The following is a 13,320-nucleotide window of genomic DNA, read 5'->3' on the forward strand; positions in this document are numbered from 1 at the left end:
TTGATGCACTTCTTGGTTTGTTTATATAAAAAAAAGGAAAGAAACGTTTTTAATCTCATGGACTCTTAAGTGCGAATCCTGAAATGACTACAGGTGAGGGCTGTGAACGACGTGTCGACAGGTTGCCAGGTATGGCCATGCGTTGCAGGCACTTGAGTAGGCTTGAGTTTCATAAGGCCACAAGCACCTAAGTATGCTGTTTAAAAGCACTCGAGTAAACAAACCGTGCTGTATGTGCGCGCACGACGCCTATACACGCAGGCGCAGGTGCAGACGCGCACCCAGGTACACACGCAAGCCTCACGCGTGGCCTCTTCCATTCCCTTTCCTTTGTAAGGAACACTTCCACGCTCGCTACGAGCAAAACCTTGGACGCATTCGCTCATTTTGGCCACCAGTCAAGGGGGGGTTGGCTTGTGTGCAGACGCAGTGGGTTTGGGGTGGTCCTGGCTCGCTAACTCATGAAGGGCCCTTTCTTGTGAGAGGCCGTGGTTTGTACAGAGCGCACAAAGGTTCTGATGAACCAGAAGAAAGGCTAATGGGTACTTTGCGACTCGTGTTTTATGCTGACTCACTCGGCTAAACTATTTTCGGTTTGCTGATTGCTGTGTGGTAAATGCAGTGAGCACTGTAAAGGGTCATTAGCTTGATACATTTGGCAGGGCTGGGCAACCTTTGTATCATGAGCATCGGGAAGATGTGAACCAAACTGCTGTAGGGCAACAGTTGCATATTTTTAAACAATTTTGTTTCAAAGGTGATGGATATATATTTTTAACAACCGTATCTTTTTAAATTCTCAACTCCCAGGATCATTATTGAAATGCACTCCGTCGACTTTTTGAACAAACTTAAATTGGACAATTGCTCTTTTAACAACTGCTGTATGTTTTTTTTTAAACATGTTTGGTGGATGCATAGCAGAGGTTCATTTTCCATAAGACAAAAGCTGAGAAACCAGTTTTATATTTTTGCACTGCTTCGATAATCTACACAAGGGGCGTGTTTGGCGATAGGCGCATACAGACCGATCCCTTGGCAACAACATCGCAAGCACGCAACACATGAAACATGTCCCATGACTCCACGCACGATGAGATCGGCTCTATTTAAAACACGGGCTAGACAGATTTGTTTTATTCACTCACTAATTCAATTTTCACTCAAAGTACGGCGGTGATGTGGCAACTGCCGGTTTATTAGAATATTGACGTTATCACATTCAGTGTGGATTTTGACAACACTGATTTGTATTAAATGTCAAAACATCGTAAAGTACTTTTGGCAAGACCTTTTGTGGCACTTGTTGATATTTTTCTTGGACAAGATACATACACATTGACAAGGATGCCTCCGTAGAACAGCAGCCTCCAGATTAAAAGTAAGTCTAAGTCCTGTTTAGGGTCCAATTGGCCCATCACCCGATACACTTTGTAAAGAATATCAACAGTGTCCTTTAGTTAAATTCCACATTATTATGCCAGGACCAATGTTATCTAGAGTATTATGTACGTGCTGTATTCTATCTATACTCCGTCTAGGTTTGTGCACATAGATGAGGCTTTGGAATAAGCCTCCAATTAGGACTGTAACCTCTTTTAGTATCATGTTTTTAGTCAACATTTTAATAATCCATCGAGTATAATTCTAAAATGATCTTATTTCAGGAAATTATCCCCAGCCATGCTCGCAACACAGACTTAAACAAAGATGCATCGGGTAGAATGCACTTTCACTCATTTATGGTTGTAGCAATCACTGCTATCTAAATGTGATCTTGCATTCCCATTCCGATTTGAGGTTATGCATACGCACTTCCTGTATTAGCACGAGAATTTCCACGACCCAAAACAATTTCCGTGGGGTTAAACTTTGGCGTCCGGATGACGTAAGAGAAGCACATGTGTTGTATAAACTGGGCGAAATGTCGTTTCACTGATGGACGAGGGCTTCCACGTTGTTGTGTGTTGTTACCATTTGACTAAACGTCCAGGTGGGCAGGGACCGTAGAAGTTCAGAGCAACTGTGGATTTTTTTGCGCTACACTTCGGCCACAATGTAGCCCCACGACAGCCTGGAAGTGGTGATTGCCCATCCAAGGATTACACGGGTCAACAAAAAAAAACATTTTTTTCTGGCCTGGACTTTTGCAGCTGTTTTAGACTAATTTCAGGGTGCTGATTCCAAATCTGATCTCATATTTGCTCTATCACATCTCATTTTTATGCTATCGGCATACCCCATTTTCATTGATTATACCCGAAATTAACTCTGTCACTTATGATTGCAAGTTGTTGCGAGTCAGTGACTGCTTTAGTGTTAAAATATGGTGCTGTATTTTTAGGATAGTGTGTTTATAATATCATTTTATGTAGATATCCACATTTATTTAATATTTCTCTTTTGCAGTTTTTATTGAAAATGCAATATTTGATATCTCAAAAACCTGATGTGATGGACAAAAACTGATGCCAGATTTGGAATCAGCACCCCAAAATTACCTTAAAACCGTTGTAATACCTTATGCCAGAAAAAGTGTGTTGACCAGTGTTTTCCATGCTCAGTCTTGTTTAGAATCCAAGATCGAATTAGATCGAACGCATTCCGGGTGATTTGGCCAAAGGGGGGGGGGGGGGGGGGAGTACTGTAGTTGCGTTGCTGCTGTCAAATCGCCACCCCTTGCGCCGTCCGCCACAGTCCAACACGGGATGGAGGCTGTGGTCCCCACAGGGACTGAGGTGAATGATCCCCGTGGCTCGGTGAACATCTTTAGCATGGGAGTAGTAATATGCACTGTAAACCACAGTCACGCGGTACACGAGTGGCGTGCAGTTGAATTACAATAAGCCAGAGTGCTCTTTATTTCACGCGGAGCATCTCTTACCCTTTGCCACTGCTTGACCGTGCAGTGATTTTACGACACAATTCTACCACGCAAACCTCACGCGGCCTGTCCACTCTTGGCAGGTTGATACAGCGTGTAGGAAGGACGCGAGGGGTTGACATCACTTGTAGGGATCCACGTTTCCATACCCGTCAACCCCTTATCAGTGCCCGACCTTATTACAGACCAATTCAGACCCTATTGATCATACATCTCAACGTCCATGCTACAAAATCCCATCACAAGAGAGAAACAAACACATAGACGAACATTTTGTTTGCCCGCATTGAAACGGTTGTACGCCGTATGGACCTGAAAACCCAATTTCCCTGTACAAGAATACGGGTAAGCCGTCTGGGTTGACAGCTATGCATGCGTTCGGTCCCTAAATCTGTGTGCCTGACTAGCTCGGACCGGCTTCAACCTCGCTGAGTCTCCTCGGCAAGTTCGTGGCCTCGTACACCAATGCCAGCGGGTGCCCTGATGTTACAGACAATCTGATGTGGACTCTTCGAATGGTATACGACTTCACTGAGTCGCATCGTAAAGGGGTGACCTTCCTTCTACGGCAATTCCACTGATTTCGTGCATATAGAAAACAAACCTCGGCAGCCATGAAAAATCCACCGCTGAAGGTGTCGTCATAAAATATTCGCAGAGCACAAACGGAACGAGTGCACGTGTACAATGTCGATGTCGCACGCACACGTAGCACGTATCGGATTTAATTTGCATAGTTCCCAAACGCCCTGTTGCAAATGTGTCCTCAGCTGTCGGCAACACCACTGGTGGGTGTCGTGTTCGCCGAGGTGCCTTCAACAACAGGGATGAGGTCTCGGAGCCAACGACGCAAGACTGCCCTATCCTCCACCCGACAGCCACTCAACATGCACAGCGACCTTTTGTAAATCTAGTGCTGGATGTAATCATACCCCACGTCCGTTCTGTTTTGGGGGGGTGGGAGGGTAAAGCTGATCATACTTTGTACAATCTGGGTCGTGCTGGTTGTTGAGGGGAACGGGACCCAGGGTTGGTTTGGATAACACTGGTCAATGATGTTAGCCGGCTGGGAATCAAACTTGCGTTGACTGGGTTTGGAGCGCAGTGGCGTGAGCCACCGGGAGGCACAGCGGCCATGACAGGTTAAGAGGAGTCGGTGTCGGTCTTGCTCAAATGAGCACTTGGTGTGGCACTCAACCGAATTGGTGACCCTGAGCTAATGGTAGAAGAGAAACAAAAATCCACAATCCCACTTCCCACAAATTGATACTTCATAAATTCAACCCTCGAGCAGACGCATCTGAACCATTGTTGCAGTTGGGCCAAGAAACAATGAGGACCCATGGGTAACCAGGGGGGGGGGCACCATTTGCCACCCATGTTTTCATACCTGCCCGATGGAAAGGATAAACAGCAGACGGCACGCTTTTAATGGAAATTGGTAGGCATGGAATGGTGCGGCTATTTATCTGAAAATGATTATTTCACTCCCGAGACACGCACACGCAACACAAACGAGATGGACAATATCAATTAGACGGTATGAGCCATTACAAAGTAAATAGTTCAAATGAGACAGACGGTACAAGCCGGACACATGAACAAATATGAGACGCAACAAACATCAAGTACGAAACAGTACAAATGGCACGGTCGATATCAAAATAAATTGACAAAGTAGTGACTGACGGTTCTTCAAATTCTTGGCTTGCGGCGATCAGCGATGAATCGTAACGTTCATAAAGATTGGCGTTCGTACCCCACCTCTCCCTCTCTCCGGAAGCTTCTGCCCGACTACGTACGTGGCAGGCAGCCTCTGGCACGGAGGCTAGGGCGCTGTGAACAGGACCTGCTGCATTCTTACAAAGGGGGGGGGGGCGGTGACGGTCTTGAGTTAGCGTCACGATTTCCCCCCCCCAACCACCCTTTGCATTCCTCACGTAGCTCACATCGCAAGAGGCCCCCCCCCCACCCCCTCCCATGCGCTCTCCGCTCAGCTGCCAATTCCCGGGGCGTTTTGAGCACCCGAGCAGATATTGAAATGAATAACATCGGTGCTGCGTTACGATGGTTCCGATTGTATGGGGTTCTGTTGTATTCGTTTAATGTTTCTGTCGACTAGTAAATATACCGTGGTGGTTTTTTTTTGGGGGGGGGGGCACAGCGAATGTTTCGAGTTGTTCAGTGCCCGGTCAAACACGGTGTAGACTTGGCCCAGTAGTTACCAACTGGTTGTTCAATCGACTCTCTGGTCCCTGCAATAGGAATGTGAAATGTCGACAACCGTCTCTTTTTAAATCCTTTATATTAAGTTCGCTTGCTTGCTTGCGTGCTTGCTTGCTTACGACCGTGCAAATCTTTCGGTCGTTTTTTAACCCACTTCCCGTGATCCAATCGAGCTGACATTTTCCGCACAGACTCGTTGTGCCAGACAATTAATGTTCGTGAAAAAAAATTCCCAAAATTTTACACTTTTTAGGCAAAAAAAAATATTTTACATATATTCAAAAGAACTCATTCTTGGCTTTGGCTGAACGTCACAGTATAAGAGCCCAGTTGGTAGCGCCCTCGCTTCCCATGCCAAAGGTCGCGGGATCGATCCCCGCGTCCTCCACAGGCGAATACATTTTTAAATCCTTTATATTAAGTTCGCTGCCACGCATATAAAGGATTTATAGTGAAAAACTTTGTTTTTACGGGTTATACTTATTAAATCCTTTATATTAAGTTCGCTTGCTTGCTGTGCTTGCTTGCGTGCTTGCTTGCTTGCTTGCGTGCGTGCATGCTTGCTTGCTTGCGTACTTGCTTGCGTGCTTGCTTGCTTGCTTGCTTAGGACCGTGCAAATCTTTCGCTCGTTTTTTAACCCACTTCCCGTGATCCAATCGAGCTGACATTTTGCACACAGACTCGTTGTGCGAGACAATTAATGTTCGTGAAAAAATGTTTCCTAAATTTTACACTGTTTAGGGAAAACAAATTAAATATTTAATTACCAATTGCTTAATACTGGCAGACAATCATCTGACCCATAGGTGGCAGCCATCTCAAGCCAGAGGACGAGAGGACTCTGGCCGCCACGCATATAAAGGATTTACAGTGAAAAACTTTGTTTTTACGGGTTATAATTATTGAGCGTGCACATATCAATGAAATCAATTCCCAACACTAATACGTCGTACGGAAATAGCCAACACAATTTTCAATGCCTCAATTATGTCTTTCCATGTGATACGAACTGAAATACCAGCAGGCAACCCCACCCACTTGAGGAGCGAATACGTATTCTGATATCAACATCACGCGCGCATTACATGTGGAAATAACGCACGCCTCCCTTCGGCATTTGCTCGTGTCCTTTAATCCGCATGAGTTTGTTCGAAGAGTCCTCAAACAGGCGCGCAAAACCATTGCGAAAGACTGCGGCAAGCCAAAAGATGAGTCAGAATCAAGTTCGAAATACATCGGTGACGCAGTAAACATTACAATGTGTGATTGGCGCTTGTGTAACCTTTATGACTGATTTCACATCCACCCTTTGGCCCTGCGTGGGTGTTTAAAATTGTAGCGAATCAACGGCAGGATACGTGGGCCACGGAATCTGTTACTGTGCGAACTTGCTCTGTGCTCTGCCAGTGCAGAGTCTGGCCTCCCTCCGAGGATGTGATGGGCCTTCCACATGATAATCGACGTCGTTGAGCTATCAGTTTTGACCAGTTGTCTTCTGAAAGAGAAGCTAATAGCTTAGTTGCCTTTACCTGGTAAAATATATAAAAAAAAGATTTTGTTTGTGATTTTTTTACATTTCCTACAATTTGCACTCCCATCGTTTTTGTAGTGTTTGTTGTAACTGTCTGACCCGCCCCAACTGGACATCTGTGAAAAAGAGCTTTATAGCTCATCGGATTCCTCCAGTATAAATACAGATTCTGATGAAAGGTTGTTGCCGGGTTCCGAGGTACAAGTCAGACTTTCTGTGTTTTGCCCAACACGTGGAAAACGGCTTTTCTCTGGATGAATGTTGTATGTGCGTGCGTCTTCCTGCCATTGTTCTCCTAGAATAATGGGCTGATTGATTTGACCACACTGCGACCGACTTGGGACAATGAAACTGATAAAACCTCATATTTTCTTTTCCAGCCTGATTTATCATCTAATAAAACATGTTTCCACCACACGCATCTTGTAACTTCATGCGCGCTTCGTTATCTCTCAGAAGCGTGGTCAACTGCTCATGCAGTAATACATTCTTAAATGTTTATCATGTGAAGTGGTGCACTGATTTGTGTAAAGGGGAATTTGTAGCTGGGCTGAGATTATTAACTCACTACTTAAGAACTTGATTTAATCACGAGTGGCTGAAACCGGGATTCGAACCCAGGTCCTCAGCGGTGCCGGTTAAGTGTCTTCGGCAGCCAACGTCGTCTGGTGACGTTCATCACGTACCACCATTCAATCACACATCAGAGAAGTTAAACACAGATGCATTTCAAGGATCGTTCACATGACAGCGCATACACAAACACGCGTATCTTGCGAACAAACACACATTGTGGAAGTCAAAGAACGTAAATAACAAAACGTCTCATATATCGAATTACAAACATTATGCAACACGCACGCGCGCACACAAGCGCCACATTCACTCTGGCGGTGCCCTATGACCAGATCGCCCTCTAGAATGTGCCTGATTTCGGAAGATAAACCAGTTTTAGCCTGGGTAGTGCTTGGATGGGTGACGCCAACATCGATAAAAACAGGTTGTTATAGCCTGCTGTGGAGGCATGTTGTTGATATAGGGCACATCAGGAACATTTAATTTTCTATGCTGCCCGCCTTCCCCACACCCCACACTGACCTGTATGATCGGCAAATGACCCCCATGACCCGCACGGTGTCGGGAGGCTCTCATCCACTCGTGGATTGACAAAATGACTCTGCATGTACTCAAGGTGGTTATGTGAGATTCTTGAGTTCGAACCCTAACCCTACCCGCGTTGAGATGAGCTTCAGTGTAGAGAATTTGATTTGGACATATGAATCGCATAATCCAGGTGTGTTGCCATTCTGAGCCCTGCCTTTAATACAAAGCGTTAGAGGCAAGGGTCGGTGGATCACGCAGACACTTGCGAAACTCCCACAACCGCTGGGTTGCAAGGCGGCCAGGGAAACTCGAGCGCGATGAGTGAGTTTTTGAACCCATTTGTGCGGACCTCACTCGTATACGTGGTGGAGCGTATCTGTGTCCTCTGGTTTCCAGCTACAACGAGTTGGTTGAACTGAAGAAAATAATTGAAGGCAGGATACGATGGAAAGACAACACAGGAGTGCTGATTATTGGATTGAAACTATTGAAAGCAGACTGGGATCAAAATGCTGAAATGTAGATTTGAGAGCAGGTTGAATTTGGAAAAATGAATTTGATCATGGAAAGCAATGTAACAATGTACTTGTAAAGCATTTATTTTCAATCATTGCATGTAGCCTGCTATGTCACATTGAAACGTGGACGCCGACAAATGATAAACAGTCATCGAGTGTACAAAAAAGCATGGAGAGATACATACTGATACTAACAATGAGAGATATAAAGAGGAACACACGGATCGGGGAACAACCGCAAGTTGTGGACATCGTATTTTAAGTTAAGGAAAGTAAGTGACCTTGGAGAGGACACGTAACTTGAAGGGTCATTGGCCGATGGATGAGACTGGTGACAGAATGTCAACTAGCTCGAAAAAAATAACACTCACCACAGCGATGAAATAAGCTCACGCGTAGGCGTGCCATGAATTTTGGCTTTGCAGAACAGTCCAGGGGAGCTGGTCATCGAGCAGTGGACCGATCATGGCTGTTGAAGAAGATGTTGACGATGACTCAAGTTTCCTCCCACACGAAAGCAAAACATTCCTTCAAATGGAATTTACCATCACCCCAATGTGGGGCATCTCAAAAATAGTCTTGAGACTTCGAGAGGCTTTCCCGGATAAGCATGATTTTTTTTATTAATTTGATTGATTTTCACAGCTGCCTTGGGAAATGTATTTTAGTCGAGGTAAAGACTTGGAGTATAAATTATATCTCGCCTGGATGCAAACAAAATAATTTGCAATGAAATACGCATGTATATGATGTGATACAAACGTTTTTACTTATCCTATCATCATACATCAGAGGTCGACACAATTGACACCATTTTGATGCTCAGCCAAATAATTGTCATTCTATGGGAAGACAGACTCCCCATCCTATAAATTACGTGGAATTTCTACCGCTGTTTCATTTGATCTTGATCGCAATTCTGACTAAAGCGGGGAGAGGCAATTCGGTGTGACTTTTATAACCACACGAATACTGTACTGTACAGAGACTCCTCTACTTACAAACACTCAACTTATGAACTTTCAGAAATATGAACAACCCTGTCCATACTATGGGAACCTCATTTGCCAGTAAAAATATGATAATTGTTTTTTACCCTTCTATCTGGCAACAAAACTGACACCTTTTTACAAGGAGTCATGTTTGCATAGACCGCAATACCTGCAGTCATAATGCAAACAAAAGACATACCTCTGATAATGTGCACTGACCTTGAAGTTGATTGGTCCACACCCGAGACAGCCTTCCTTAGAGCCTAGTCTCACATGGGTTGGACCAGATGACGCCAAAAGGCGCACTTTTGTTGCCAGATAGAAGGGTAAAAAACCAATTATCAACCCTGTCCATATGTCCAGTTGCCCACCGCGCAATAGATGGCAGTGGTGGCATCTACATCTGCAGAACATGAAGAACCAGTGCCATCTACATCTACAGGGGATTTTATAACTTTTAAAGCCATCCCCTGTGTTTAGTGTACATGCCTTACAACATGTTTGCAATCGACGGGTGTAAGTTGGACTTACTTGCAAATCGACTTACGAACAGACCTCTAGAACCTAGCTCGTTCGTAAGTAGAGGAGTAACCATACAATATTTACAAATATCAAGTGACCTCGATGGGCGGGGCCTCGCGATGGTGGGCGGGGCTACGGTGACTGTGGGCGGTGCCAGATAAAATGTAGGCGGAGCCGCAATATCCAATGGGGGAGGGGGAGACGCGAAGTGGGCGTGGCTGTTAACAAAAGGGGCGGGTCAATTGTAAAAGTAGGCGGGGCTTCTGTGGAGCGAGATGCAATGATTGCCTGGGCGGCCCTTTGATTGGTTGCTTTCTCCTACATGAACATGCTGCTTGGTCAGGGGGAAGGAGGCGTGGTCAGGGGAGGAGAAGGAGGCGTGGTCAGGGAGAAGGAGGCGTGGTCAGGGGGAAGGAGGCGTGGTCAGTGGGATGGAGGCGTGGTCAGGGAGAAGGCGTGGTCAGGGAGAAGGAGGCGTGGTCAGTGGGAAGGAGGCGTGGTCAGGGCGATGGAGGCGTGGTCAGGGGGGGGGAAGGAGTCGTGGTCAGGGGGGGGAAGGAGGCGTGGTCAGTGGGAAGGGGGCGTGGTCAGGGCGATGGAGGCGTGGTCAGGGCGATGGAGGCGTGGTCAGGGGGATGGAGGCGTGGTCAGGGGGGAGAAGGAGGCGTGGTCAGGGGGGGGAAGGAGGCGTGGCGAGAAAAGGAGGACGTGGTCATGGAAAGGAGGCGTGGTGAGGGGGCTGGAGGCGGAATCAAACTTCACTCCTCCCGCCCCAATCCCAGTCCGTCTGTCTCATCGCCGCCGCCTCCTCCTCCTCACCACGACGGCTCCTCCGCGCTTTGCTGTCTGGCTCGCTTTGCCGTCACTCCCGGCGCGGCCGCACGAGAATATTCATTTTTAGTTTGGGGTTTTGCTTTGGCTTGTTGGCTGTCGTTGCGGCGTTAGTTTTGTTTGGAGCGAGTTTTGTTGCTGTTGTTGTTGGAAATCTTGAACCGGGTCTCAACGTAGAGAGATTAGGGTGGTGGTGGGGGGGGAGAGTTTGAGGAGGTGGTGGTGGTGAAGGAGGCAAAGTCGACGATGGACGAGGCGGAGAAGAACGGCGCTTTGCCCGCCGAGGTGAGGGCCCAGTTGGCGGAGCTGAATCGAGAGTTTGCCGAAGGTAAATCAACAAACAATGACGAAGAATGCACCGACGCAGCTCGTGTACGCGTGTAGCACTTTTTGTGTGTGTGTGTACACCTCTACTGCTTTGTGTGTGTGTGTACACCTCTACTGCTGTGTGTGTGTGTGTGTACACCTCCACTGGCTGTGTGTGTGTACACCTCCACTGGCTGTGTGTGTGTGTGTACACCTCCACTGGCTGTGTGTGTGTGTACACCTCCACTGGCTGTGTGTGTGTGTACACCTCCACTGGCTGTGTGTGTGTGTACACCTCCACTGCTGCTGTGTGTGTGTACACCTCCACTGGCTGTGTGTGTGTGTGTACACCTCCACTGGCTGTGTGTGTGTGTGTACACCTCCACTGCTGCTGTGTGTGTGTGTACACCTCCACTGGCTGTGTGTGTGTGTGTACACCTCCACTGGCTGTGTGTGTGTGTACACCTCCACTGGCTGTGTGTGTGTACACCTCCACTGGCTGTGTGTGTGTGTACACCTCCACTGGCTGTGTGTGTGTACACCTCCACTGGCTGTGTGTGTGTGTGTACACCTCCACTGCTGTGTGTGTGTGTGTACACCTCCACTGCTGTGTGTGTGTGTGTACACCTCCACTGGCTGTGTGTGTGTGTGTACACCTCCACTGCTTTGTGTGTGTGTGTGTACACCTCCACTGCTGCTGTGTGTGTGTGTACACCTCCACTGGCTGTGTGTGTGTACACCTCCACTGCTGCTGTGTGTGTGTGTACACCTCCACTGCTGCTGTGTGTGTGTACACCTCCACTGCTGTGTGTGTGTGTGTGTACACCTCCACTGCTGCTGTGTGTGTGTGTGTGTACACCTCCACTGCTGCTGTGTGTGTGTGTACACCTCCACTGCTGCTGTGTGTGTGTACACCTCCACTGCTGTGTGTGTGTGTGTACACCTCTACTGCTTTGTGTGTGTGTGTGTACACCTCTACTGCTGTGTGTGTGTGTGTACACCTCCACTGCTGCTGTGTGTGTGTGTGTACACCTCCACTGGCTGTGTGTGTGTACACCTCCACTGCTGCTGTGTGTGTGTGTGTACACCTCCACTGCTGCTGTGTGTGTGTGTGTACACCTCCACTGGCTGTGTGTGTGTGTGTACACGTCCACTGGCTGTGTGTGTGTGTGTACACCTCCACTGCTGCTGTGTGTGTGTACACCTCCACTGCTGCTGTGTGTGTGTATGTGTTGAGCCCTACTTGCACAGCACGCTGGCGTGAAGGAGGGCTTGGTGAATGTGACGAGTGGTTGGTGCTTAGCGGATGATGTTGCCAGAGAGAGGCACGGTGGGTTGTGATTAATGCGATTATCACTCGCCGCCGCTGATGATGATGTTGTTGTTGTTGGGCCCCTGGCCCGCTAATCGGAACTTGCGGTGCGCTAACCGACTGCGCCACCGCTCCTCGGCGCACTCGTTTAGGTGGTTGCGTTAAGCCAGTGGTGGAAATTCCACGTTCCTATGCTCGGGACCAGTTTAGCCATGACAATAACTCACTTGGCTACCCACAAAGTGGTATCAATCTTATCAACTCACCCCAGACCGGGGCTTTTAAATGGCAATCGTCACATTGCGATTCAAAAACCTCGCCAACATTAATCGATAATTGAGAACGCAATGTTACAGAGTAGGGGAGCGGTGGCGCAGTGGTTGACGTACAGCACTATGAAGGATCGAACTGCAGATGGATTCCCCGGTCACGGCTAACATCAGTGGCGAGTGATAATCTGAAGCGGTCCTTGGGACCACACTTTTAAACAGCGTGGTTCATGTATAGGTCTAACAACTACAGTGATTGATAGCGTGGGGGGGGGGGGGCTTCATCCAGCAGTATATTGAGAAAGGGCTGCACAGAATCATTGTTATTAATGTATTTTTGTCATATAGGGAGATTACGCGTCACAGTACCCACCCCCGCAGGAGATGGAGCGGTGAAATGGTTTTGTAGCAACACTGGCGACGGCGTGATGATGACTTCAAGCTAGCAGTGGATAGACCATTGCTGGTGATAAATGGTAGAAATCTTGAGAACGTCCGAGTTTGCGTTCGAGTTAAGGCTGTCGGTGGAATTGTGAGAATGGCCCCACCGATTGTTGGTGCAAAGTTGAATGCGGTTGGGTTCCCTGGCTTGGCTTTGTGTCGTGGGCATTTAAATATCAAAGAGCCATTGTGTTTCGCTTTCTTTTTCATGTATTCTTCTCTTTATGCCTGGGCCTTCATTCCAATGCTGCTGCTACTGCTGCTTCTACTGCCGCTGCTAGCTGCTTGTGAGCTCTGCAATGCGAAGTGTGTTCTTGTGAAAGGGCCATGTGTGTGTATGTTTGTCACTTTTTTTTAACCGGTCCGAAGCCTTCCATAGGTCG

The 13,320-nt window shown here is 47.4% G+C and overlaps 1 protein-coding gene across 1 annotated transcript in view; it reads left to right on the forward strand.

Annotated features, from left to right (window-relative positions):
* The first annotated feature begins 10,555 nt into the window (after positions 1-10,555).
* The window catches only part of LOC133349683 (disco-interacting protein 2 homolog C-like), a 100,413-nt gene continuing 97,648 nt past the window's right edge, over positions 10,556-13,320 (forward strand). Inside the window, exon 1 of the mRNA XM_061563330.1 lies at positions 10,556-10,937. Coding sequence (XP_061419314.1) covers positions 10,856-10,937 — 82 coding nt within the window. The 5' untranslated portion in view covers positions 10,556-10,855. The remainder of the gene's footprint in view (positions 10,938-13,320) is intronic.

This window comes from Lethenteron reissneri, chromosome 31, assembly GCF_015708825.2.
Source record: "Lethenteron reissneri isolate LAM-NWPU_2019-01 chromosome 31, ASM1570882v1, whole genome shotgun sequence".
Classification (NCBI taxonomy): domain Eukaryota; kingdom Metazoa; phylum Chordata; class Hyperoartia; order Petromyzontiformes; family Petromyzontidae; genus Lethenteron; species Lethenteron reissneri.